At 35.1% G+C, this 24,272-nt stretch overlaps 2 protein-coding genes and 2 long non-coding RNA genes across 9 annotated transcripts in view; 1 reads left to right on the forward strand and 3 right to left on the reverse strand.

Moving 5' to 3' along the window:
* Positions 1-2,815: 2,815 nt before the first annotated feature.
* Positions 2,816-3,180, reverse strand: LOC119068340. Its single transcript, XR_005086141.1, has 2 exons — positions 3,027-3,180; positions 2,816-2,965 (listed from the first exon to the last, which is right to left on the reverse strand). It is a non-coding gene; the product is annotated as an uncharacterized LOC119068340 (long non-coding RNA).
* Positions 3,181-5,246: 2,066 nt separating this feature from the next.
* Positions 5,247-9,216, forward strand: LOC119068339. Its single transcript, XR_005086140.1, has 2 exons — positions 5,247-6,390; positions 6,429-9,216. It is a non-coding gene; the product is annotated as an uncharacterized LOC119068339 (long non-coding RNA).
* Positions 9,217-11,300: 2,084 nt separating this feature from the next.
* LOC119068334 (protein unc-13 homolog 4B) overlaps positions 11,301-24,272 on the reverse strand; it is a 48,803-nt gene continuing 35,831 nt past the window's right edge. For all 6 annotated transcript variants that reach the window (XR_005086134.1, XR_005086138.1, XR_005086135.1 and 3 more), the window contains one exon: positions 11,301-11,314. The gene's annotated coding sequence lies outside the window, so the exon portion shown is untranslated. The remainder of the gene's footprint in view (positions 11,315-24,272) is intronic.
* LOC119068337 lies at positions 17,693-19,715 on the reverse strand. Its single transcript, XM_037171896.1, has 4 exons — positions 19,337-19,715; positions 18,209-18,673; positions 17,985-18,144; positions 17,693-17,861 (listed from the first exon to the last, which is right to left on the reverse strand). Exons 1-4 carry the CDS (start codon positions 19,455-19,457, stop codon positions 17,798-17,800), a joined length of 810 nt encoding a protein of 269 aa, XP_037027791.1. The 5' UTR covers positions 19,458-19,715; the 3' UTR covers positions 17,693-17,797.

Consider the following 24,272-nt stretch of genomic DNA (forward strand, 5'->3'; position numbering starts at 1 on the left):
GAGATACCTTACAAAACAAGTCCATCATTATTGGTCACTTCTATTCTTATTACATTACTCTACGATGCAAACAGAAACAATACACACTAGGTATAGTCTCCTGGCACACACATATTAGAAGTGTCGCAACACTTTGGCATAATATTCTAAACAGCAGACTTAATAATGGATTGATATGCATATGGGCTCTCTGTGTTCTTACGTTCTTCATTTTCCCTTTTTTGGTTTCTTCAGTTCGAATGGAATGTTTAGTTTTATTGTTAATTTAATCATACATGATAAAGGGATGATCGATTTATATGAAATTCTGTTCCAACAGCAAGCAAAATTTAGGTCAAGAACAGAACGAAATTACAATGAGTAACACTTCATGGTCTGTAATAAAGTAGCGACAACATACCTTTTTTGAATGTGCTGGCGTGGGGTAATTTGGAACACAGTGCAAAAACAACGCATTTTTCAACAACGTAACAGGTGAACTCGTACACGATTTTTCGATACCAAAATTTTGTAAAAGGAGTCATTAAGTCGATGACATGGCTAAAAAGCATTTGCAGCAATAAACTTGCGGGTGCGAGTTCACCTTTTATGTCGGTTAAAAAAGCGATCTTTTGGCACCGTGTGCCAGATTCCCCGATACTGAATATGCTACCAATACATTGCTTCAAATCCATTAAGCTTAAGAAGTTATAGCTAGGGGCCGTTCATAAATTACGTAACGCAAAAATCAACATTTTTCAGACCCCCCCCCCCGGGTCTGTAACGCTAAAAGGGTCAAGTTTGACCCAATTTTGTTAGAACCGTAACGCTTGCCTCATACCCCCCCCTCCCCCCTCTAGCGTTACGTAATTTATGAACGGCCCCCTAGCCGCTATGGACAAATATCTATATCGGGTTATCTATGGTCAAAATTGGTAATGACATATATTTTCGCATCAGAATTCAAATAAGAGAATGCCTTGTCTCTGCCACTGATGACGAAGAACTAACATTACCAATATATTGAGCATTCTACATTTGTTAATACCGTGAAACTTGTCTACTCGACGGGTTCAAAACGCACCGCTGGTATACACCGATCACTGTGTTTAGCTAAAGATTAAAATTTTCTTCAACAAACTTCTGGTTCAAATTGAGAATCCGTTGACTATTGCTTGCTGGTACGTGGTGTGGTGGAAAAATGTATGAGAGAACGATGTAGAAAATTAAGATTTTTCTGAAAAACGCAGAATTACCAACATACATCGAATGTACATCCCAAATGATCGTCGAATCGATTCTTGTTCTCTTGTTGGGTTTCTAAGGAATGCGACGATAAAGTTTCTATACAAAATTAGCGAATAAATTAGACAGTGCCACAAATTATACGCTCACCAAGGCTGAAAACACACGAGCAATTTTGCGTTGATGGGATTGCCAATTATGCTGCGTTTTCCATATTGTTTCGCCTGTGGGGAATACCTGATTACAATGAAAAGAGCAGAATAATTGTCGATCCCATCAACGTAAAATTGCTCGTGTGTTTTTGGCCTAAATTTCCTTTTTACGTTCCCTAAAATTTTGGGATGTACATTCGCGTTTGAGAAAATCACCGCACATTCGACATCTTAGTCAGTTAGTCTTCATTATAAGTATGAACCGATTCCATTCAACGTTTTTTACTCATTTTCGCAAAACAAAAATTAAGCATCGATCTTTATACATTATGCAATCGACAATTAAGACATCTAAGTCACACATCCCGAAAAAAGTGCGTCAGAGTTTCAATTTTAAGTGCATTCGTAGTCATTCAAATCTTTAATTTTTAACATTCGTTTACTCAACACAACAACTCATTTCAACTGCACAATAAGTCACTCTAGTTGTTCATCTAAATTGACCTCTTACAGTACACATAAAAATGAACTTTCTATTTTAAAGCGCATATTTTATGAGTGTTGTTGTTATAGTGCATCAAAGGTGAAAATATTTTACATTCTATTTGCTATTCCATCTGTTATCGACAATAATTTTAAAAATATGCGATGAGATGCACTAATTATAGCAAAATTAACGGTACAACAAATGAAGGAAAAGATTTTTCATCTTCGTGTTGAGAATACTTCGGTCGGAAGAATTATTAGACTTTTTTTATTTTGTTGAAGAGAAAGTAAAGAATATCTGAAAAATTTGAACAGTCTAAAAGAAACCTGATTTACCCAATAGACGAGTAATCATGGAAAGTAGAACTCTTAAGTTGATAATTTCTTCAGGAAATCGACTGCGAACGGTATGTAAATTCGTTCACTTTTCAGACCAATCTAATTTCAAAAAGGAAATGCGAACAAAGAACATTCTATCCGCTATTTTGTTAATTTTTCTGAGCCAAACTGATAACGGTTCGGAGTGTAAACGACTATGTTATCTCAGTAGAATCACAACTTCCTTGTTTTCACATTTGAATGAAATGCGGAATTATATTCGCGATGTTTATATTTAGTTAGAAACAGCTATCAGTCATCCGTTATCGAAAACAACGTAAACAACGGCTAGATCTGCTTGGGTTCTTTCATATAACCAAATGAACGGTAAAACAATTGAATTAAAAGTATGTATTAAATAATAGACGTACTTCTCTCTCTATACTTACCAAATTACCAAATTTATTGGTTTTAATAACTTTTCAGAGACGGCAACCCTGTTATTGAATCTTTTACTTAATTTGATGTTAGTATTTCGCCCGACTAAAATAAAATCTTCATCTGTTTAAACGAGAATTTAGATATCACGACGTACGGCCTAGAGCTGACTGAAACAAAGCCGATCACGTCAATTAAATCTTATGGCCATCAGATATTTTAATTTGCAGTTTTTGATTTCACAAGCAGTGATTTAGAATAGATATTCCAGTGCCATTAATGCTATTGCAATAGGGTCGGGTATGGTAAGGATAATACCAACCGTTGATTGTATGAATGATGTATACCTGAAAGCATTTGAGTTTCAATCATAAAATTATTTAATTTTTTGGAGTCAGAAATATAGACCTGTCGAATACCACTAAAATATTAGTCATAATTACAATGCACCAAAATAGAATCGTCATTATGTCCAAAGTTAGTCCATAATGTTGCAATTTAACACATTTTCACAAAACTAAAAATTTGAAACATTTCAAATAAAGAAAGAGAGCATACTTTGATAGATTCTTGCAAGTCGAACGAGACATATTCGTTAAAATTGGCTATACTCCTTCCCGGCAAACTAAAGTTCAGAAATGTTCGATTTCAATAGTTATTTACATGACAAGCGGCAAAAAGTTGAAATGTGAAGTCGAACCGAGGCGAAGCCAAGGTCAACGACAACACGAAAACGTGACTTTCATTTGTATCCCGAGCAAACGCTGTGATTTGCCAAACCGATTATCTTGTTTTCCCTGCCAATGTAATAAGTCATTTTCTACCTGAGGGAAATCAAAAGTATGTAAAAGAAATCTACATAGTTTATGCAGTACTTAAAAAGAAAAGCCACTCTTTTGTAAATACTGTGATAACTAATGATAAAAAGGTGAAAAGTAGAGTTTTTATGTGAATTTTGTTGTTCCGAGGCGTAGCCGAGGTCAATGAACATGCGAAAACGAGACTTTCACCCTTTCATCACTTGTTATATAATGGATTTTACATAATGTAGTGATTGAATCATGCACTGTTTTACATGCATGTAGCAATCTTATTCTACAATACAAACGGTTAAAGTGGGTGGTAGGATTTTGAGACCAATTTTTTTTGTAATAGTGTCCAATCAAACATTACAGGTGGACCTACTCGTAATTTAGCTTATTTGCTTATTTTTATAAAGAATATATCTGCATTTCCATTATATCTACGATTACACATCTATACGTTGACCACTTTCTCAGATTAGTTGTGAAACGGGGATATTAGGGTTATGAAATCCTATTGTAGTGTGTGCATTTTAAGAGGTAAATATAAAAACCTACAGATTTCTGTACTGATTTCCAGAACATTAACTTAAAAATAACAGAAGTTAGATTGCAAACGTCAAAAGATTTACAGTATATCATCTGTTGTCGACAGCACATGCAAATATTAAATAATGAGCTCTGCCTAACGTCTTATTTTTATATAGCAAAACTCATGTTAAAACAATTGAAGTAAAAGATTTTTTTTAAATCTGTTATAAATGGTTCGATCAAATCAAGTAACAGATTCGGTAAAAGTACAATTGATTAGTTGTCTGTGAACGGTTAAAGTAATAGTAAAAAAAAATTAGGGATCTTTTGTTCCTTCTACTTTTGAATTAATGGAATTTTGATTTCAATTTTTTTTGATTTCTTAGTTTTTATCTTTGCACTATAAGAACAACAACATTAGCATCATTTAAAGGAAAACATACGAAAAAACCGAAACTATAAAATAAATTTAGCTCGTAAGATTTTTTAAGTATTTTGTAATGCATTGAAAAAATAATGAAAAGATTTAAACAAGAAAAATCTCTCTAATTTTTCGGATGGATCGGTAAAGAAAATGTAGCTCACTTCCGAATGGTTATGCTCATGCTATCATACTATACGATACAATATAGGATAACCGCGATTTTTGTTTGCTATAAATTATTGTGATGACAATACTTTCATCGAAATATTCTTTAACGGAATTTATTTTTTGAATTTTATAATAGAGATGATGGCAAAACGGATAGGTCGCTTATAGTGTGATTTAGTGTGATTTCTAGTTACAATTTTTGTCGCAAATTCTTATCCTCGTCGTAAATACAAATTTTAAATGTAGTTGTCCTATTAGGACGGGAATATAGTTCAATTCCAGTAGCTCATTTTCATTCTTCCTTTCTTAGTTTTCTTTAAACATCTCCAAGTGGGAATAGATGGATAGATTAAATTAAATTACAGTGAACGACATCTCAAATGTCTCACTGTCATTTTTTTCAGAGAATGTCATTGTGAATTTGCAATCAATGAAAGTAAATGGATAGGTATGGCCAAACGTTCAAATTTGTTCTAGCCGGAGCACATACGGATTTGCATGGCGCCACCTCAAACGAACTCATTTCTAGTGCAAATTTCCACTAGAAATGAGTTCGTTTGAGGTGGCGCCATGCAAATCCGTATGTGCTCCGACTTGTATGGACTGGCCATACCTACTTATCTACTTTCATTGTTTGCAATGACACAATAAAATTCTCAGAAAAATTTGACAGTGAGACATTTGAGATGTCGTTCACTGTAATCAAAATCTGATGATGGAGTGAATTACTCGATTTCTTAGACTATTGTAATGTAAACTCGAATTAGAGAAGATGATGAGTGGAAATGGTGAAAATGTTCTAAGAGATTGAGTACAAGAAAAAGACTGATTGGAGTTTGTGGTGTAGCTTTTTTTTAGAAAAATATTTGATTGTTTTTTTTCATTGAAGAGCAACTAGCTTTTCCTATTAGTTATTTTAATTCAAAATTCTAAAGAAATTTTTTACATTTTTGTTTAGGACAATTTTTTTTTACATCTAGAAAAGCAAAACAGAAACGATCCATCCCAAAAGTTATAAGAGTGAGCTTACAAAAATTTCGAAAAATAAAACCAGAATAAAATGAATTTTATCCTGCATTTGGTCGCGAAAAAACACTGTAAATTTTTTAAGGAAAAAAGTGAGACGTCTGCACAGCAAACTTTCATGCCTTGGTGGGCTTTTATTATGGATTTTGTCTTACAAATGATTAATTTGGACGGAGACAAGAACATTATTTTTTGCCAAGCAATACACATGCACAAAAAGGCACAAATAATTGTTTATTTCTCCTATCCACAACAGAAATATGCAAAATCTCTTGCACTGCTAACAAATAATTAAAAAAATACAGAGTGCCAACAACGAACAGTGTACCAAATGGTGAATACATTGATGCATTCTTACACTGTTTTGTTCTTGGAACTCTAAATAGTATTAAGTAACTGAGAGATACTAGCGGACATATTTAAAAACCAACGTCACGCAATCGAGGCAAATACCATAGCCAAACAAATAAACCAAATGGCAGGAGAAATTGTGTTAATTGTAATGAAGGTTTAGCTAAAGACCGATACTTTTTTCATTATTTTATTTAATTTTAGGGTTAAGAAAAAATGTGAAAAAAAATGGATTTCGAAAGAAGTATAAACGAAATAAACCCAAGATAAAAATTGACCTCATCGAACGAAGCATAGCAGTAGGATCACAATAATGATCTCTGTTTAGACGATCAATTTAATAAATTATATTGAAAATGTTAAAATCACACCAGCATGGTACAATTTGAAATTTAAATGAAGAAAATATTTATTTTATATACTTAATATGAACGTGTATGATCTGAAATAGAAAGATAGTAGATGGATAGTGAAGGGCGATACAGCGATTGGGAAGCGTGGGGTAAGACGTAGGTTCCATATTATAAACAAAAATGAAAATTCACAGAATTTTCGCCTTTGTAGACGAGAAGCGATCTTTACATAAAAAAAAATGAATAGCGGGTCAACGAGCAATATTGTTCGAATTTATGTCTTTCTGATCTGTTCTAGTCTGATCAAAAAATTATATTAATTTTAATGACCCCAAAGTTGTTCGACGCATCACCTTAACAAAGAGACTTACAAATCTTAATTGACACCTGTTTGACAAGATCACAATATATTGGAAACTTCTACATTCGAGTTTGTATGAGCATTTGTACTACCCTTTCATGGGTACATATTCATGAAATTACTTTTATCAATCATAAGGCTTGATTTTTACTTACCAAAAAAATACTCCGAGTGTCAAAGTACATTTTCGTGCAATTTAAAGAAGGAACGTAGTCAAAAGGAACGTTTGCTGTCGAATTTATTATTTGGAGCGTAGGTGGCACATCTTCATTTTTTTTATTCAAATGTAGATTATTGCAAGCTTCTTTCAGAACCTTGGATAACTGCACAGTTGGGTGTCTATAGAAGAAAGGCTTACTTTACGGTAAATGCTCGTAGAATCTATAGATAGATAGGTAGATCTACCTATCATATTAAATGCTTATTTCAGTGAACACATTTTTGGCTTTATATGCTCACAAATGCCGTTGAAGCTCGTAGCTGCACAATATGTGGCATGTTTTGAAGTTATCTCTTTAAAACTAAAATTTTCAATTTTTACCGAATTATCTTAGATTCGGGTGAGTTAAGATTCTTAACATTGAGCTTCAGGTCATGAAGACTTTCAACTTTCAGGTATAATTCTAGTAAAATCCAACCTGTCAGAGACAAAGCGAAAAAGTACAGTTAGAAACCTGATTTGTTTTTTGAAAAAGCTTATGTATTCCGATGATTTACACCTTTCAGTAACGGCTGGCGCTTTGCAATTTATTCATTAAATCTACTACTTCTTGTATTTACAATATGTTTATGTTTAAACATCCACTTTACCATGAAAAGATTCACTAGCTAGAGATCATTGATTTTATGAGACTTGTGTCGAGTTACCAATAATTTGATAGATAGAGTTTCGATAATTTTTGAGAGAGTTCAGGCGTGGGGTACTTTTGATTTATGTGCTAATCGCACATTGTGCTATTCATTCTATAAAGGCAAAAATTTTGTTATTTTCGTTTTTTTTTCTCTGTGGTACCTAGTAGGTAGTGAAAGAGCGAGAGAGACAGAAAGACAGAGAGCAAGTAAGAGAAAAGTTTATTGAATTCGTATACAAATGAGTATATATATTTTTTTAAAAAGGAATGCCATAAATTCGTTAAACATTTTGATATTAAATTTTATAATACAAAAATAAAAACAAAAAAAATTTAAAAATAAAAAACTGAAACAACACCATACTTAAAAAACAAAAAGACAATTGTGCATTACATTATTATATATTGCATTACATCTTTCTAGAGAACCAGAATTAATTTATTATTAATTATTCTATATATATCATACATTTCAACGCTTCCAAAATGGTATATATAAAAAAATAAAATAAATCTTTTGAATAAAAGTGAGAGTAGGAATCGGGTGTAAGACAACAAAATATATTTCTAATTTAAAAAAAATCCTAATGTTATAAATTCACAAAAATTCTATCGAAATAATTAAGTGTTAAGATTATCTTAAAGTTTCTCTAAAAAGCAACCCGATCTACGGTGACCTAAAAAAAATCGTCTTATAAATTTGGGTTAAATTAATTAGTCCAGACTCTTGTCAGAAACATTGGCTCAGCGTAACGTATTTCTGTATTACCTGATTTTAATGGTTGTTCTCTGTGAATTATCTACCAAAAAAAAGCTCAGAATTTTGAGCCTCTGAAATTGTTTTCCTTGTAGCCCTTCTGTTACATTTAGTAAAAGGTAAATCGTTTTTTCGTGAAGATGCACCAACAGGGAGATTGGAAAACCAATTTTCCTTTTGCAAACTGTGACAAAGGAGCTTCGGTGCAAGGAATAAAAATTCAAAGGCTTTTTTGGGCGATACTTTACACCACTTAATGATATGATTGAAGCTGAAAGTCAAATACCGACACTATTTTGTCACAGTCCGAAAACATTCTTCATCAAAATGTCCGATGTCGGAGCCAGTCTTTTAAAAAGAAAAGTCTTTTCCGCCTAACAAATATTTTGAAGATAGCTAAATGAGACAAGAGCTTTGACTATTATTTATCAAAAATATCACCACAAAAAATAGATAAAACTTCAAGACGAAAATTCACTTGAATTTTAAGTATTAAAATTCACAAAATGCAATGTTGAGATGTTTCTTAAAATGTTGCCTGTTTTTGGATACGAAAAGACGTATTCTTCCCTATTTAATTTTTGATTCAAAGTGTGATAAAAACGTAATTGTTAAAGAAACGCAATGGTTGAGACGACAAACAAACAAATAAAATACTAAAAATAAGAGTTGTAGCAATTAAATTTAAGTAAAAAATCCTTTATTCCTCTCTGAAACACAGACCTAAACATAAATTCTAATTCTGTAGCCACAACACCCTAAACAACTATTATTGATTTCTAATTTTTAATTTATGAATTTCAAATAAAGTGAAAGAGAAATTGTAAAAAAAATAAATGAATGCATCGCATGGGGTCGAGGCGATGTAAAATGCGAACTATATTTATTAACTAAAAATAAGTCTGACGATAAAACACATTTTGTTAAAATAAAAAAAATAAAAAATAATCGACAACTTGAACAAAAAACAAATGCAAAAAAATGTTTATACTTTGAATGATTTGGTTTGATGTAAACTTCTTAAATTAAAAAAAAAAGGAAAAATAAAAAGCAATACTGAAAAAAATACTTGTATACTCTATTCACCCAACGTTTTATTTTTTAAATTCTAATTTACAAGTCGACATGCTGAATTTTTATGATCCTCAATCCTCACATCTTTGATCGTTTACTCCCAATTTTAATTGTTTTTTGAGAAATCAAAAAGAATTTTGAAAATTGGATCAATTATTCTAGATATGGTCTACAATTCTCTTGCTCTCTGCTTCGAATTTCATCAGTCACGAACCCTATTTGCCCAAAAGCAAATTAAATTATCTGTCAAATAACACCCTACACGACCATGTACGTTTTGTGTACCTCGAGAAATTTCAGTAAGAACAGTGTAAGTCTTCGGTCGAAAACTTTAACTGCACACATGTCAGTGTCGATGAATTTTAAACACAATAAGTCCCTATTCAGCTCAATAGTACGTGTGATTACCTTTCTAATGACATCCACGACCCTGTACGGCTCGTGTAACTGGAGACATTTTTGTAAGAAAAGTGAAAGTTTTCGGTTTTTGATCACCTTTTACCAGCCACACAAACTTCGAAGAATTTTTTTGAAAGTGGTTTTGGCTTCTAGGGTCGAATACCTTTCTAGTCACATATAAAAAAGTCCCCTGGAAAATGCGGCCGATTTCGGTAGGCTGTTTTTCAAAAGAATTCCTCTTGACCAGCTCTGAAAAAAGTAAGCAGTTTAACGAAATCTATTTTTTATTGAAAGCTAACACTTTTGTGGTGTTCGTCGTACATTTTTCAAAAAGAATTTTTGTAAAAAGTTATCAGCGAAAATGAAATACGAAACGCCCAAATGTAGACTCCAATCTCAGCTAAGTATACATATCTCTAAAGAGGCATCGATGCTTAACTAAAACTGTAGCCTACATTTGCATGTCTCGTAATTCACTTTTGATGATATCTTTCCATCAGAATCCAAAGATGTACGACCGCAATAACGACCACAAATGTGTTAGCTTTCAACAGAAAAAAGATTCGGTTGTAGCATTTTGACCAACCCCGAGAAAAGTCAGCAGTTTAACGAAATTTTCATAAACTGCTAGCGTATAATTCCAATCCAGCAATTAAGTGTGCCATGTAACCTGGAGACTCGCTGTGAAGTAGCTACACAAATTTACAAACAAATCGAGTAAGAAGTAAGTTCCAACTGATTTTCATAATTTTTGCTCAAATTCTGCTAGAATTCTGCTTCAATTTTGCGATTTAGCTTAAGAGGCACCGGTACTTTGCCGAAAAGCATACATTAGGGCGATTTTTAAATACTGGATTTTACTTTTGCTGATATCTTTCCACCAGAATCCTTTTTCAAAAATGTACGATCGCAATTCCGACCACGAATGTGTTAACTTTCAACAAAAAAATAGATTTGGCTGTAGCAATTTGACCAGCTTTGAGAACAATGAGCAGTTTATGAAAATTTCATTAAACTGCTCACTTTTCTCAGAGCTGATCAAACGACTACAACCAAAACTAATTTTTATTTATAGCTAACAGATTTGTGGTCGGAATTTTCGGTCGTACATTTTTCAAAAAGGATTCTAATGAAAAAAGACATTAACAAAAATGAAATACGAAACACGTAAATGTAGGCTATAATTTCAGCTAAGAGCCGGTGCCTCTTAAGAGCGCTCACTCCTTGGAAATTTTCTAGCCTACCAATGTTTGTTGTTGTATTGCTGGCAACAATTTTAAGTAATTTAGATTTGTTTTTGTTGTGTAGCTGAGGTTTTGGTTGCCAATGATTTTAAAACAATTTTGTTTTCAAATTGCCGACGTTTCGACCTAATACCAGGTCATCATCAGGGCTTTATTTTTCATGTAAATAAACAGAAACGATTTTTCAGTTTAGCTATTCGAACAAGGTCGGAATTTTACACATTTTTACCTAATTGGTCAAATTTAGCGGTTATCACAGCCTGTGCTCATTTTAGAGCTTTCGTCAAGAAAATTAAAAGGGTTGTAAACTTGCATTAGCCGGTGAACTTAACAACTTTACACGAAAAACAATTTCTTATCGGTCAAACATAGGTGACAAGTAAGTTGTCGGTGGTGAGATGTCAATTATTCGGTGTTGCATGATTAATTACTCTAGTCCAGTTACATTGGTCATTTTTCCCAGCGAATTGCCGTAAGAGATTGGTGTATGCTGGAGCAATTCGCTCGGAGTCTTTTTTGTAATTGCAGGCACGTTCTTGGTTCATGATTATGTGATTGACTTCTGATATTTGCAGTTTGCGTTTGTTGCTGTTACGATCAAGTATTTTACTTTGAAAGAATTAAAATACTTGATCGTAACAGCAACAAACGCAAACTGCAAATATCAGAAGTCAATCACATAATCATGAACCAAGAACGTGCCTGCAATTACAAAAAAGATTCCGAGCGAATTGCTCCAGCATACACCAATCTCTTACGGCAATTCGCTGGGAAAAATGACCAATGTAACTGGACTAGAGTAATTAATCATGCAACACCGAATAATTGACATCTCACCACCGACAACTTACTTGTCACCTATGTTTGACCGATAAGAAATTGTTTTTCGTGTAAAGTTGTTAAGTTCACCGGCTAATGCAAGTTTACAACCCTTTTAATTTTCTTGACGAAAGCTCTAAAATGAGCACAGGCTGTGATAACCGCTAAATTTGACCAATTAGGTAAAAATGTGTAAAATTCCGACCTTGTTCGAATAGCTAAACTGAAAAATCGTTTCTGTTTATTTACATGAAAAATAAAGCCCTGATGATGACCTGGTATTAGGTCGAAACGTCGGCAATTTGAAAACAAAATTGTTTTAAAATCATTGGCAACCAAAACCTCAGCTACACAACAAAAACAAATCTAAATTTCTAGCCTACATTTGTGCGCAAAAATATTCGTTTTCTGATGATTTCTCTGAACTAAAATCTTTTTTTTGAAAAAGTAAAACCATTAAAGCATGCAAAAATGTGTTACTTTTAAGAGAAAATTTAGTTTGTGGATGATAACTTATTCCACTTGGAGAAACCTTTGCAAATGTGTAAATTTATGTGTTTTGCAAAGGTTTCTCCAAGTGGGTTAAGGTATCGACCACAAACCAATTTTTCCCTTAAAAGTAACACATTTTTGCATGCTTTAATGGTTTGATGAGAAAAAGTATCCGAGGGCGGCAGCCCGAGGTACTTTTACTCATCGTGATACGAGATATCACTTTATTTCCCGTGTGTAGTACGACGTTTTACTATGCGAGTGATGTAAAGGTTATTGCCTATACATGTAATAGCCTTATAGAAGTCTTGTGCTTCTACTTAATTAATGTAAACATCGGGTTAGGCTTGTGTATGATTTATTACGTGTTGTCTGTTCGAGCTCTACTAATGGACTGAATCTTACAATGCAGTCTGCATGATAACAATCATAGCAGACGATTTGGTTATTACTATATGTGTGTGTGATGAGAGATTTATAGCAAATACACGAGTAGTGAACAGGTCACTACATTACTTCCCCTCTTGAAAAAATTAAATTTTGAAATTAACAAAAATTTAACAAAAAAAAATTATGAAACAAAAATTCAACTTTTTGACTCTACCTTTTCATTCAAAAACTATAAAACGATTGGCTCGAAACGATCGAAAAAATTACTCGAAGAATTTTCTGTGCTAATTGCACTCTTCTATTCAACAAACAACCATTTATTTCACGATTATTCGGCCCGCGCTCTGTTCCCGTTTGTTTCTCCATTGTTCCAAACCTCCTTACGCATATGATCGTGTGCATTTCCCATGGAATGTTTGGTATGGCGGTCGAAGAACGGTCGGTGCGATGACTTTGTGTTTTCGTTAACCGACCCGACTAAACTCTCGAATTTCGTATTGTGGGCGTTCTCGCTGATTCTCGAATCGGTGATGCTACTTGCGTCATTTTGACGATTGAACCCTTCGGGCTTACGTTGCTTATTCTTCCCGTTTGTTACGGACTCGGGTCGTTGTTGCCACAATTTCGCTAGATTCTCCTTCGAACTTCGTTGTAGAAATTGTATCGTGAAGGTAGAGAACGAAAGTATGTGCACCAACAACTCCGTTGATAGTTGTGAATCCATTAGTAAACTCTATTCTAGACGACCTTGTAAGGCTACTCGATTGGGTTTTTAATTGGCCACGTTGACTGCGATTAATTTATATAACCTTTACGCGCCAAAATCTTGGATGAAACTTTCCACAACTTCCAAGAAACTATAATGCTTCTACACCGGTATGTGAGCTGATGTTTTAATACAAAGCGTTCGAATTTCACCAAACTACGTGCTTGTGTAATGACGAAAACCAAATTTGTGCTCTTTGTCTTCTCGGACAATCGAATCCCGTTGTATGCAACTCCCGACATTTACTATTCGCGTGTATTTCACTTTCGATTATTGACAAAAATATCGAATGATCACTTTGCTCCGTTCAAATACTTTAGGCTGGTTTCAAGAACGTTCGGGTCACCAATATAAAAGTCTTGTGCTTCTACTTAATTAATGTAAACATCGGGTTAGGCTTGTGTATGATTTATTACGTGTTGTCTGTTCGAGCTCTACTAATGGACTGAATCTTACAATGCAGTCTGCATGATAACAATCATAGCAGACGATTTGGTTATTACTATATGTGTGTGTGATGAGAGATTTATAGCAAATACACGAGTAGTGAACAGGTCACTACAGCCTTATTACATGCACCAGCATAGTAAAAGACTTTCCCGAGTAGAAATATTTTTCGAGTTGAGATGTCTCAAATCCTCACACATTTTAATATGGGAGTGAGATATCTGATTTCGACAGATATAGACATGTTTGAGACATTTTTAGCGCTTCTTATCGAGACTTTTGTGAGCCACTGAGGACATTGTGAGACATTGAGGACTTCTCGTGAGACTTAGAAGAGAGTTTTGTGAGACATTGAGGACTTCTCGTGAGGCATTGAGGACATTATGAGACTTATAAGAGGGTCTTGTGAAACATTGAGGACTTCTCGTGAGACATCGAGTGCGTAGTGAGACTTAGAAGAGAGTTTTGTGAGACATTGAGGACTGGTGAGACATTAAGGACGTGTGAGATATTGAGGACTGGTGAGATATTCAGGCCTGGTGAGGCATTGAGGACTGGTGAGATATTGAGGATTGGTGAGACATTGAGGACGTGTGAGACATTGAGGACTTGTGAGATATTCAGGCCTGGTGAGACATTGAGGACTGGTGAGACATTGAGGCCTGGTGAGACATTGAGGACTGGTGAGACATTGAGACCTGGTGAGACATTGAGGACTTGTGAGATATTCAGGCCTGGTGAGGCATTGAGGACTGGTGAGACATTGAGGACTGGTGAGACATTGAGGCCTGGTGAGACATTGAGGACTGGTGAGACATTGAGGCCTGGTAAGACATTGAGGACTGGTGAGACATTGAGGACTGGTGAGACATTGAGGCCTGGTGAGACCTTGAGGCCTGGTGAGACATTGAGGCCTGGTGAGACATTGAGGACTGGTGAGACATTGAGGCCTGGTGAGACATTGAGGCCTGGTGAGACATTGAGGCCTGGTGAGACATTGAGGCCTGGTGAGACATTGAGGACTTTGTGAGTGTTTTTTAATCGAAAAAAAAGATATGAGAAATTTTTGCCTACTTTATTACTAAGTCCTCAATGTCTGACCAGTCCTCAATGTCTCACCAGGCCTCAATGTCTCACAAGTCCTCAATGTCTCACAAGTCCTCAATGTCTCACCAGTCCTCAATGCCTCACCAGTCCTCAATGCCTCACCAGTCCTCAATGTCTCACTAGTCCTCAATGTATTATTCACACTGATACTTTTCTGCCTACATCCTTCCTCACTGAGTCTTCATTGTCTTCATTTCGTTTTCGTTATTCTCACTTAGATTATTGCGTTCGTTATCATCTTCATATTTTATGCAGAGATGGCAGCACCCTTCATTTTAGTTTATAATTCGCTAATCTGAAATGAGAAATTTGTTTTTTTTTTTTATTTGAAAATTACCTTATTTTGATGATTTTTGCGGTCACCCACCTAAGTACTAACCGCGCCGATTGATGCTTAACCTAGATATCCGACCGCCAACTGGTTTACGCGTGTTGCTATTTCTGCTTATAGCTTTCCAAATCTTATTTTTGAACCGTTGTTACAAACTTGTGTGAGACAATTTTGAGACACTGAGATTTTTTTCGAGACTTGTTTAGAGATATTGAGGATTTTTTTGAGACTGAGGTACTTATTTGTGAGGACTATGGTGAGATGTGAGGCCTTTCATGAGACTTTTTTGGGTTGCAGATGAGAACTGTAATAAGACATGAGGACTTTTGTGAGATATTTTTTTTACACATGAGGACTATGGTGAGATTTGAATCCTTTCGTGAGACATTATTGTTTGTCTTTTTTAACATTTGAACTAATAGAATCTAGAATCTAAGGCAAATGATTTCTAGATCTAGACCCTCAATCCTCAACGTAGTCCTCATGTCTAACGAAAAATATCTCACAAAAATTCTCAATCCTCAACGTAGTCCTCATGTCTAACGAAAAATATCTCACGTAAACCCTCAATCCTCAACGTAGTCCTCATGTCTAACGAAAAATATATCTCACAAAAATTCTCAAGCCTCAGCGTAGTCCTCATGTCTAACAATTAATATCTCACAAAAAATCTCAAGCCTCAACGTAGTCCTCATGTCTATCAAAAAATATCTCACGAAAATTCTCAAGCCTCAGCGTAGTCCTCATGTCTAACGAAAAATATCTCACGAAAATTCTCAAGCCTCAGCATAGTCCTCATGTCTAACGAAAAATATCTCACGAAAGTCCTCAAGCCTCAGCGTAGTCCTCATGTCTATCAAAAAATATCTCAAGAAAATTCTCATATCTCACCATAATCCTCACTTTTAACAAAAAATATCTCACGAAAATACTCATGTCTCACAAAGTCTTCACGTCTGCAGCGCCAAAAATCCTCAATCCTCAAAATTTAAACTTTACCAATATCTCACCAATCCTCAATCAATCCTCAGCCAAGATTTGAGACTTTGAGATAGCTCAAACCGTTCTCAATTGAGACTTTATTTTTACTCGGGTTAGTTCAGAGAAATCATCAAAAAACGAATATTTTTGCGCACAAATGTAGGCTAGAAAATTGCCAAGGGGTGAGCGCTATTAATCTCACAAGTAAAGTATGTACTTCTTGTGAACCCTCGTTATTGCAATATATATGCACATCACATGTTATGTATAGATGTATGGTTAAAATTACCAGTTTTACGTTTTATGTTACCAATCATTATATATATATAAGGCTTGCTTATGCACTAGAATCTAGAACTATTACTGTTAGTCCTAATATTTCCTATGTAAGACATACAAGAAGAGAAAAGTGAAACTCGACATGTTTTCTGTTTTGGGAGTAGTTGTGATTTGTAAATGATTCTACACAAAATTCATTTAAGAAATGAAAATCAAGATTTATTATTTTTTAGTATTTCATTTCTGTTGCCAGCTAAAATTCCTAAATTAAAAATTCTTGTGGAATATATTACAAACCGATCTCAATGCTAATTTTTGTTGTTGAAGTCATTACAATTCATCTCTAAAAGGTTCAACCACCATTTATTTGGTCAATCCCATTCATTGCATAGTGGATAACTACGTGTACAGAACGCATTCCTTTAAACGTTTTCTATCCAAGTATAGCCGGATAAAATTGAACACACACAGTTTAAATCGAAGGTACACAAAATATATCAATATCAATTAGTCTCTGTAACAGAAAATATGTGTTCCGAACAACAATGCGTTCGGAATAAAAATGGCTAATTAATTTATCCAACACCAGATTGATGAGTATATCAGTATGTAGTGGATGTCACATTGCGAAAAAATCGCAAACTAGAAACAAATTTATCGAATTTTTACTTCTTCATTTTCTTTGTTTTACTTTTAATCGTTCGCTTTCGAATTAACCAAGAACTGACCGTATGTGGCAAGAAGGTTCAGTCAGATTTTCTTTCCCTTTATATATTCGGGCCTATGGGGATGTGTGCGTCAATTAAACGTTAATATTGAGCTTTGAATTAAATTCTGGATCCTCAAGTTACAAACATTCAACTATGGTCAGTTGGAGTTGTCCCCACCATCTTCGAAAATTCATCAGAAATTTACGACAGGAGGTAACCCATCTGGTAGAGCAAAATAAATATTAGAAAGTATAAGACACGATAAGGCTGAAACGGGATGTGTCACAGAATTCAGAAAGGAGAGTGTGTTCTTCATATTATTCGTCAGGGTTTTGACGTGTAAAATCTTCATAGAAAGGTACGAATATCCAGGTCCTTTCTAGTGTCCGGTTAAAATGAAAGACAAATAATTTTTAGAAAATGGAAAATAAATAATTTTTTTAATTAAATTAGAATAAATAAACAGCAATTGTCTGCTAGGATTTTGCTTTATCACTTTCAATAATCAGTAAGTTTCACGATGTCTCTGGTTCCTCTGCATCTGGCGTAACAGAGTCGGGAAGGTACAGTCGTAGAATGCTGAAAAATCAGATAAAAATACTTTCAAATTCTACAACAGTTGAAAAAAGTACCACTCAATCAACAAGAGATTCAGCCTCAATGACTTTCTTATTCTAAATGTAATCGACGCGGCCATATTACCTTTCATACGAATATTTATCGTCGATGGTATCGAACATTTTCCCAAATTTACATGAAAGGTCCATTGGACCAAGGCAAGAGTCGGGATATTTCCGTTTGAAAGCATTCACTGCCGTTACAGCAAATTTCGTGGTTTCGTCGATTCGTGTTTTCAGGTCATCTGATATCGGAAGAAAATGTTCGTTAAAGCAACAGTAATCGAAAGGCAATCCACAATTCCTTACATTTTGCATTCAATTGTCGTCCTTCATCATGAACAACCGTACTGGTAGTGCTATCACTTTGGAGCTTGGGCAAAAATAGCAGCAAGCAAATCAAAGCCATGAATTTGATAATTTTCTTGAAAATCAACAATTTCAGCAAAATCTTTCCAACTGTGAACAAATCAAAATTGAATTTGAATTTGTCCAAACTGAACCAGTTGTCTCTCGGTGCATTGTATGTCGGCGCTGGCAAATAATCGTAATGGTTATGCTGTGGTACGCGATAAACGGGATGATGAATCGGTGCACCGTAGACGGGTTTAAAATTATATGACGGTGGTCCGTATTCGGTTTTCGGATACGATGGAGCTCCATACTCTGGTTTCGGATATTCGTAGTTTGGTACCGGCGAAGATACTACACTATCGTGATGGTGGTGTTCGACGGATGGTTGGAAATCATCACGAGCAACCCGATTGTCACCGTCTTAAACATTAGGAGAATAAGGAGAAGCAATGAATTTGGATGTTCTATTGAATAGTTTTTACTAATCTTCTTAGAATTTTTGAGAGTTCAACCCCTAAAAATAGGCCCTGGAACGACCTCAGCCTGAAGTCGATAGAAATGTACATTACCAGTATTAACTAGACATCTCGCGAGCAAGAAATTTACCAACGACTATCATGTCAAAAGACGAAAGATGTTAATCATTCCGTCCAACGCACTGTTGAATGATTGCATTTACAACTACTGCCAAATAGAGTACTATTTTGTATGAATAATTTTGCCACATTTTTTAACATTCTCATTATTTTCCAGTTTCAGTACTCCATTTAGAGAACTACTCATGCTTGAAGTGCGTTGGTCCGGCAGTAGATTTGAGTCAAGCTCGCAACAAGTCAGGTTTTACCTGGGCCTAACCTGAGCCGAAGATAGTACTCAGATTAAGCCCGACGTCAGGTGATATTTTTCTTTATGAAATTACCTGGCCTGAACTTTCAGACCGAATTATTTTTTTGTTACTGCAGACGACCTCAGTCAATCAATTCTGAGCTTTAGCTTCGTAGATATTCCCAATAAAAAGGATTTTGATGAAACGTTTGCATAACACTTCACGCAGTTGTTAACACAACTTTTAACAAATTATACCTTGTAATGTATCCACATCATGTGAATTCTGCAGTGCCGATAGATAGGAATCATCATCCTGCGCTGCTATTCCACTGTCCAACACTACTATCGTCATTAGAACACAGATTAAAAGACGCATTGTTGCTAATTTCACTTGCAATTTAGGAAATTGGTTGTCCGGATAATTCTTTTTTTATTCTTATCACAAAAATAAATAAATCACACACGACGGTAAAACGCACTGACTGCACTCAACATACAAACTAACAAAAAAAAACTTTACGGAAGGAATGTGCTTTGAATTTCTGATTACACCGCACGATGTTTCCTCTGCAAACGGTAACGTTACATTGACAATGAATTGATGGTTGTATCACATTTTTGGTAGACGAAGTAGTGATTTTTATGGGCCTTGATAAAAAATAGTGGTGGCACTCGACAGACAAAAAAATTCATGTGCGTAACAATAGCCGAAGTACTTTAATTGAATGTGCAATGAATTTTCAAGTTAATGAAAGCTGTTTCTAGACCGAAATAAATATTAATTGAATCAATTACAAAGAAAATAAAAAATTATTTTTGACTAAAGACCGCCGGAGAGATGGATTCTATATACTGAAACAGTGAGTGTGTACGGTGACCAGTTTATTCATAAATCATTCTTCTTTTAAAAATTAATTTGTGATCATGATTATTGTAATAATTGATGCTTAATAATGTGTCCATTGGGTGAATCTTCTTTTATGGTAAGCCAGTTCATTTGTGCGACATTATGACCATTGAATTAAAGAGCTAACTATCCACACATGACCTTGGCATAGACTTTTGTTATCGAATTGTTGGCTTTATTTTCTAATCACAAATTTTCAAACGAGGTCACATTATAATCTATTGAATGTAGTAATTGCAAGAGTGACTTCGCACGTGAAACACTACGTTAAAGGTCGTTTAGAAAGTGTTCTTTAAATTCCGTCAACCATGTACGGGGCGTACGTTTTATTGCTTATCGGTTAGCATCCAAGGAGGCATTTACCCTATGAATAATGAGGATTTTGAAGAATTTTTAAAACAAATAAAACCGTAAATGAGCGTTAAAATCAAATCATTCAGGTTGTTCGAACCTTTTAACCTTTCACCATGATTCTTAAGAGCATTGTTCTACTTCCAATGACATTGCAGTTCAGACTAGAGCCTCTAGTCTAGAGGTAAATAAACAAGGAGTAAAAAAGATCCTGAAAAGGTTGTGTCTTTCTAGTATAATTCTATCCATTTTCTTGTCGACGACGACAAAAACAAGAGATGAGCTCCGGCCGCTCCGGCATTAGTGTTCTTTTATAAGGAAAACGAACACGACAAAAAAATTGAGGATGGTAACTGTGCAGAACAATTTTACAAGACAGCTGAATATTAAGTTCCACACAGGGCCGCATTAGCATTTACAGCGCCCTGGGCAACGAGCCTTGCAGCGCCGCATGAAAAATTTATTAAAGAAATTGTTTCCTACATTGTCAACCAAATCAAATAAAATGTTTTCAACATTTCCTCAAGAATATTATTTTCTAAGTAATGTGTAGTTAGAAACGGCGAGCGAGGCGAGGTGGCAAGCTTATGATAACATATAACCATATATGAATGAGAGATATATGATATAACCAGAGTTTTCGTGATTAATTCGCAAAACTTTCCCACAAACAAAAATCAAGTAAAGTTATAAAAAGGTTTCGCTCGTATTTTTCGGGATTTTAAGTTTGAAGTTTGTAGAATGAATCCGAAACAATTTTTTCTTGAAATTCTTCTTGAAGAACAAATCAAATCAAACAAATTTATTTAGCAAATAGCTATTTCCAAATACAAAGTTCCATAATCACAGACATTGAAAAATGAACACTACAATTCAAATTTACATCACAATTCTATAGTTTCATTCAGGTGTTCTTTCAATTTACACTCGAATGTCCTCTCATTATTCTCACTTTTCACTTCCCTTGGACGATCGTTAGAACATGAACGCGTTGTGAGGAAAAACCAAGAGAAAAACGTGAATTTTTGACACAATATTTGTGATACTGTTACAGTTTCATTATATTGCGAGATTTACTCTACTTGGTAAGGCAACGCACTGGTCCTAGCATGAACACTACTTTGACAAACGTCGAATTTGGAAGCTTTTGTGATGAGAGCTACCGCTTAAGACTGATTGTATTGTGTGTTTGAACTCACACAACTAAAACAAGTCACCTATCTTCACGAAAGAAACGCAGTGCCTACTGTGACTTCATCAGCCTCCAAATATTTCTTATGTTCATGCTAGGAGCAGTGCGTTGGGTAAGGTCATGATTCGGAAAAAACGACTTGCGTTGAAGCAATTTCAAGGATCTAGGACTCGGGATCCCAAAAGTATTGAAGTTTAAGGCACTCTAGAATGATCCTTTGTCTTCACTCTGAAAGTGTTAGATCTTGAAATTTCGGTAGTTGGCCTTGGATTTCGACAAAAAAAATCGCGAATATATGCCATGAAAATATATGCCAATGGGCGGAAACGGATTCGTTCGGCAGCTTTTCCAGCTGCTTTATTTGTTCCAAACTCCCGTTGTCCGGCGATCATGAGCAGGTTTCAGCTCATGAGGAATTTTCGAAAATTCCTCATGAGCTAAAAGCTTTTCATCATCCGACTATCACCGGCGGCTGACGAAAATGAAGCAATGGAATGGTTATTGAAAATTATTTATAGTGTCTTCAGCCAGAAGCCTCAAAGTTCAACTTTTCTAAAGCAGGACCATCATAAAAACGCTTTAAATAACCAAATACGAACAGCCTTGGGTTAGTCGATGTGCGTGTATTATTCAAAAATATCAAGTTAGATGTATATATGCATTTCTTGTAGCTCACATTTACCCCAAGAATGTAATGTACAGACGCAAGCGAAGCGGGCGCGAATTTTTTTTTAATCGACGTTGATTTGTGCATGACTTATGTTGAACGTGAAATGATTACATTGTCGAGAAAATTTAATTTCTAAGCGCCCCTATTTTCCCAGCGCCCTGGGCCGGGCCCACTTTGCCCATGGGTTAAACCGGCTCTGGTTCCACATGTATGTTCGAACTAAATTACCACAAAAGTGTGATTTCAAGACAATAAAAGACGGAAAATTCTAAGCAGCAGTATCATCAATCCCCAATAGTGTTGTGTAATCCCACATTTTTTTCTGTGTACGTGCAGGTAATATGTACGTACATTGTACTACTATGTCAACAATTGTACTTGTGCCGAATTTGAACAGTACATTTTTCGTGGTAGTCGAGTAGTACTATTGTTCTGTTGAACAGCCCTATTGTGCTGAATATATTTTTTTGTTTATTTTGTTTTCATAAAACATTATACGATATTTCAAACAAAAGAAGTAACAGATTTAAGAGCTTCCGAGCGTACGCTGAAATTGTAGCATACATTTGTGCGTTTCGAAATTTTTGATCGCTGATATCTTTTTACGATAGCCCTTTTTGAAAAATGTACGACCACATTTTCGAGTAAAAATATGTCAGCTTTGAATGCAAAATAAAATTGTCTGTGAAAGTTCCATGTGCTTTGAGAAAAGTGTACCTTTGATGCAAATTTGGGGCATCGGTATAGTTTTCTCAAAGCACATGAAACTTTCACAGACAATTTTATTTTTTATTCAAAGCTGACATATTTTTACTCGAAAATGTGGTCGTACATTTTTCAAAAAGGGCTATCGTAAAAAGATATCAGCGATCAAAAATTTCGAAACGCACAAATGTATGCTACAATTTCAGCGTACGCTCGGAACCTCTTAATCGTAATGTTTGGGAGAGGTTAGTAAAATCTTCATGAGTGTTTTCAAGAAATTCAGTTTCTTAAAGACTCATAGAAAATAGTACTAAAATTGCGGGCTCCTAACTTTCTACCGAGAAGATATGAAATTAATGAGACTATCTGTCGCATTGAGCTTGAATAAATGAAATAATGTCAGATGGCGACAGATTTAATTATTATACATGACGATACACTTGGCCTTTGTAAAAAGTTGAATAACACTGTCGACTGGAGAATCTCCAATGGAGATTCCGAGAAGAAACTACTTTGTGGCTTTTTGTATGGAGCTGAGTGTCAAGCCAATGACTCTGACATTACGTGTATTTGTACAGTGACTTTTTTGGCCCCTTATTTATTATTTTATTATTTATGATTTCCGGAGCAGCTTCCTCCTCGGGAGTTTCAACAAGCATCGTATGTTTAATTGTGAATGATTGTGTAATTTGTGAACATAGGATCGCAGCAACACCCAGGAGCGCAGGATATGTATTCCCAGGCAGGATCGGTTCATTTTTGAAACGTGACGTAAATTGAATTAATTTTATTCGAAATTCAGGTCCCAATGCAAATAAAGAGTGCCTGTCTGGTTTATTTTACTCTGTCGTGATCTGAAATTTCATATATATTCCCGCACGAGAGGTAGGCTACATACTTGTTTATTTGGTTGTTCGTTGAAGTGATTTTTTGATTTATTTACGTATTTGTCTATTTTAGTTGTGCTGAGCACAAAACGTTTTTTGTACCTCGAAAGGAAAGTGATATTTCAGCACACGTCGTGTTGTGGGCCTTTGTTAGCGACATTGCATCCTACGAGATGTTATTTATAGCAGAGACTAATCATCCATCATTAGGAAAAACCATATGAGCTTGATCGAACCTGGAACCCATGCATTGGCACTAACCGATTGAATAAGCCGGACTGTTAAGTAAGTGTTGTTTGTGTAAATTTATGATTGGCCTCGGCCTGTCATCAGATTGGTTCATGGTCATTTACTTCGTTTGTTTTCAACATAATCTAGAACATTTGTGGGTTCAAATATACAAATTTCTTCATTTAAGAATTTTCTGTTTCTGAATCCTAAATTACAATGCCATTACCCGAAATTGGCTAACTATGCCG

Source organism: Bradysia coprophila (genome assembly GCF_014529535.1).
Source record: "Bradysia coprophila strain Holo2 chromosome X unlocalized genomic scaffold, BU_Bcop_v1 contig_173, whole genome shotgun sequence".
Lineage (NCBI taxonomy): Eukaryota > Metazoa > Arthropoda > Insecta > Diptera > Sciaridae > Bradysia > Bradysia coprophila.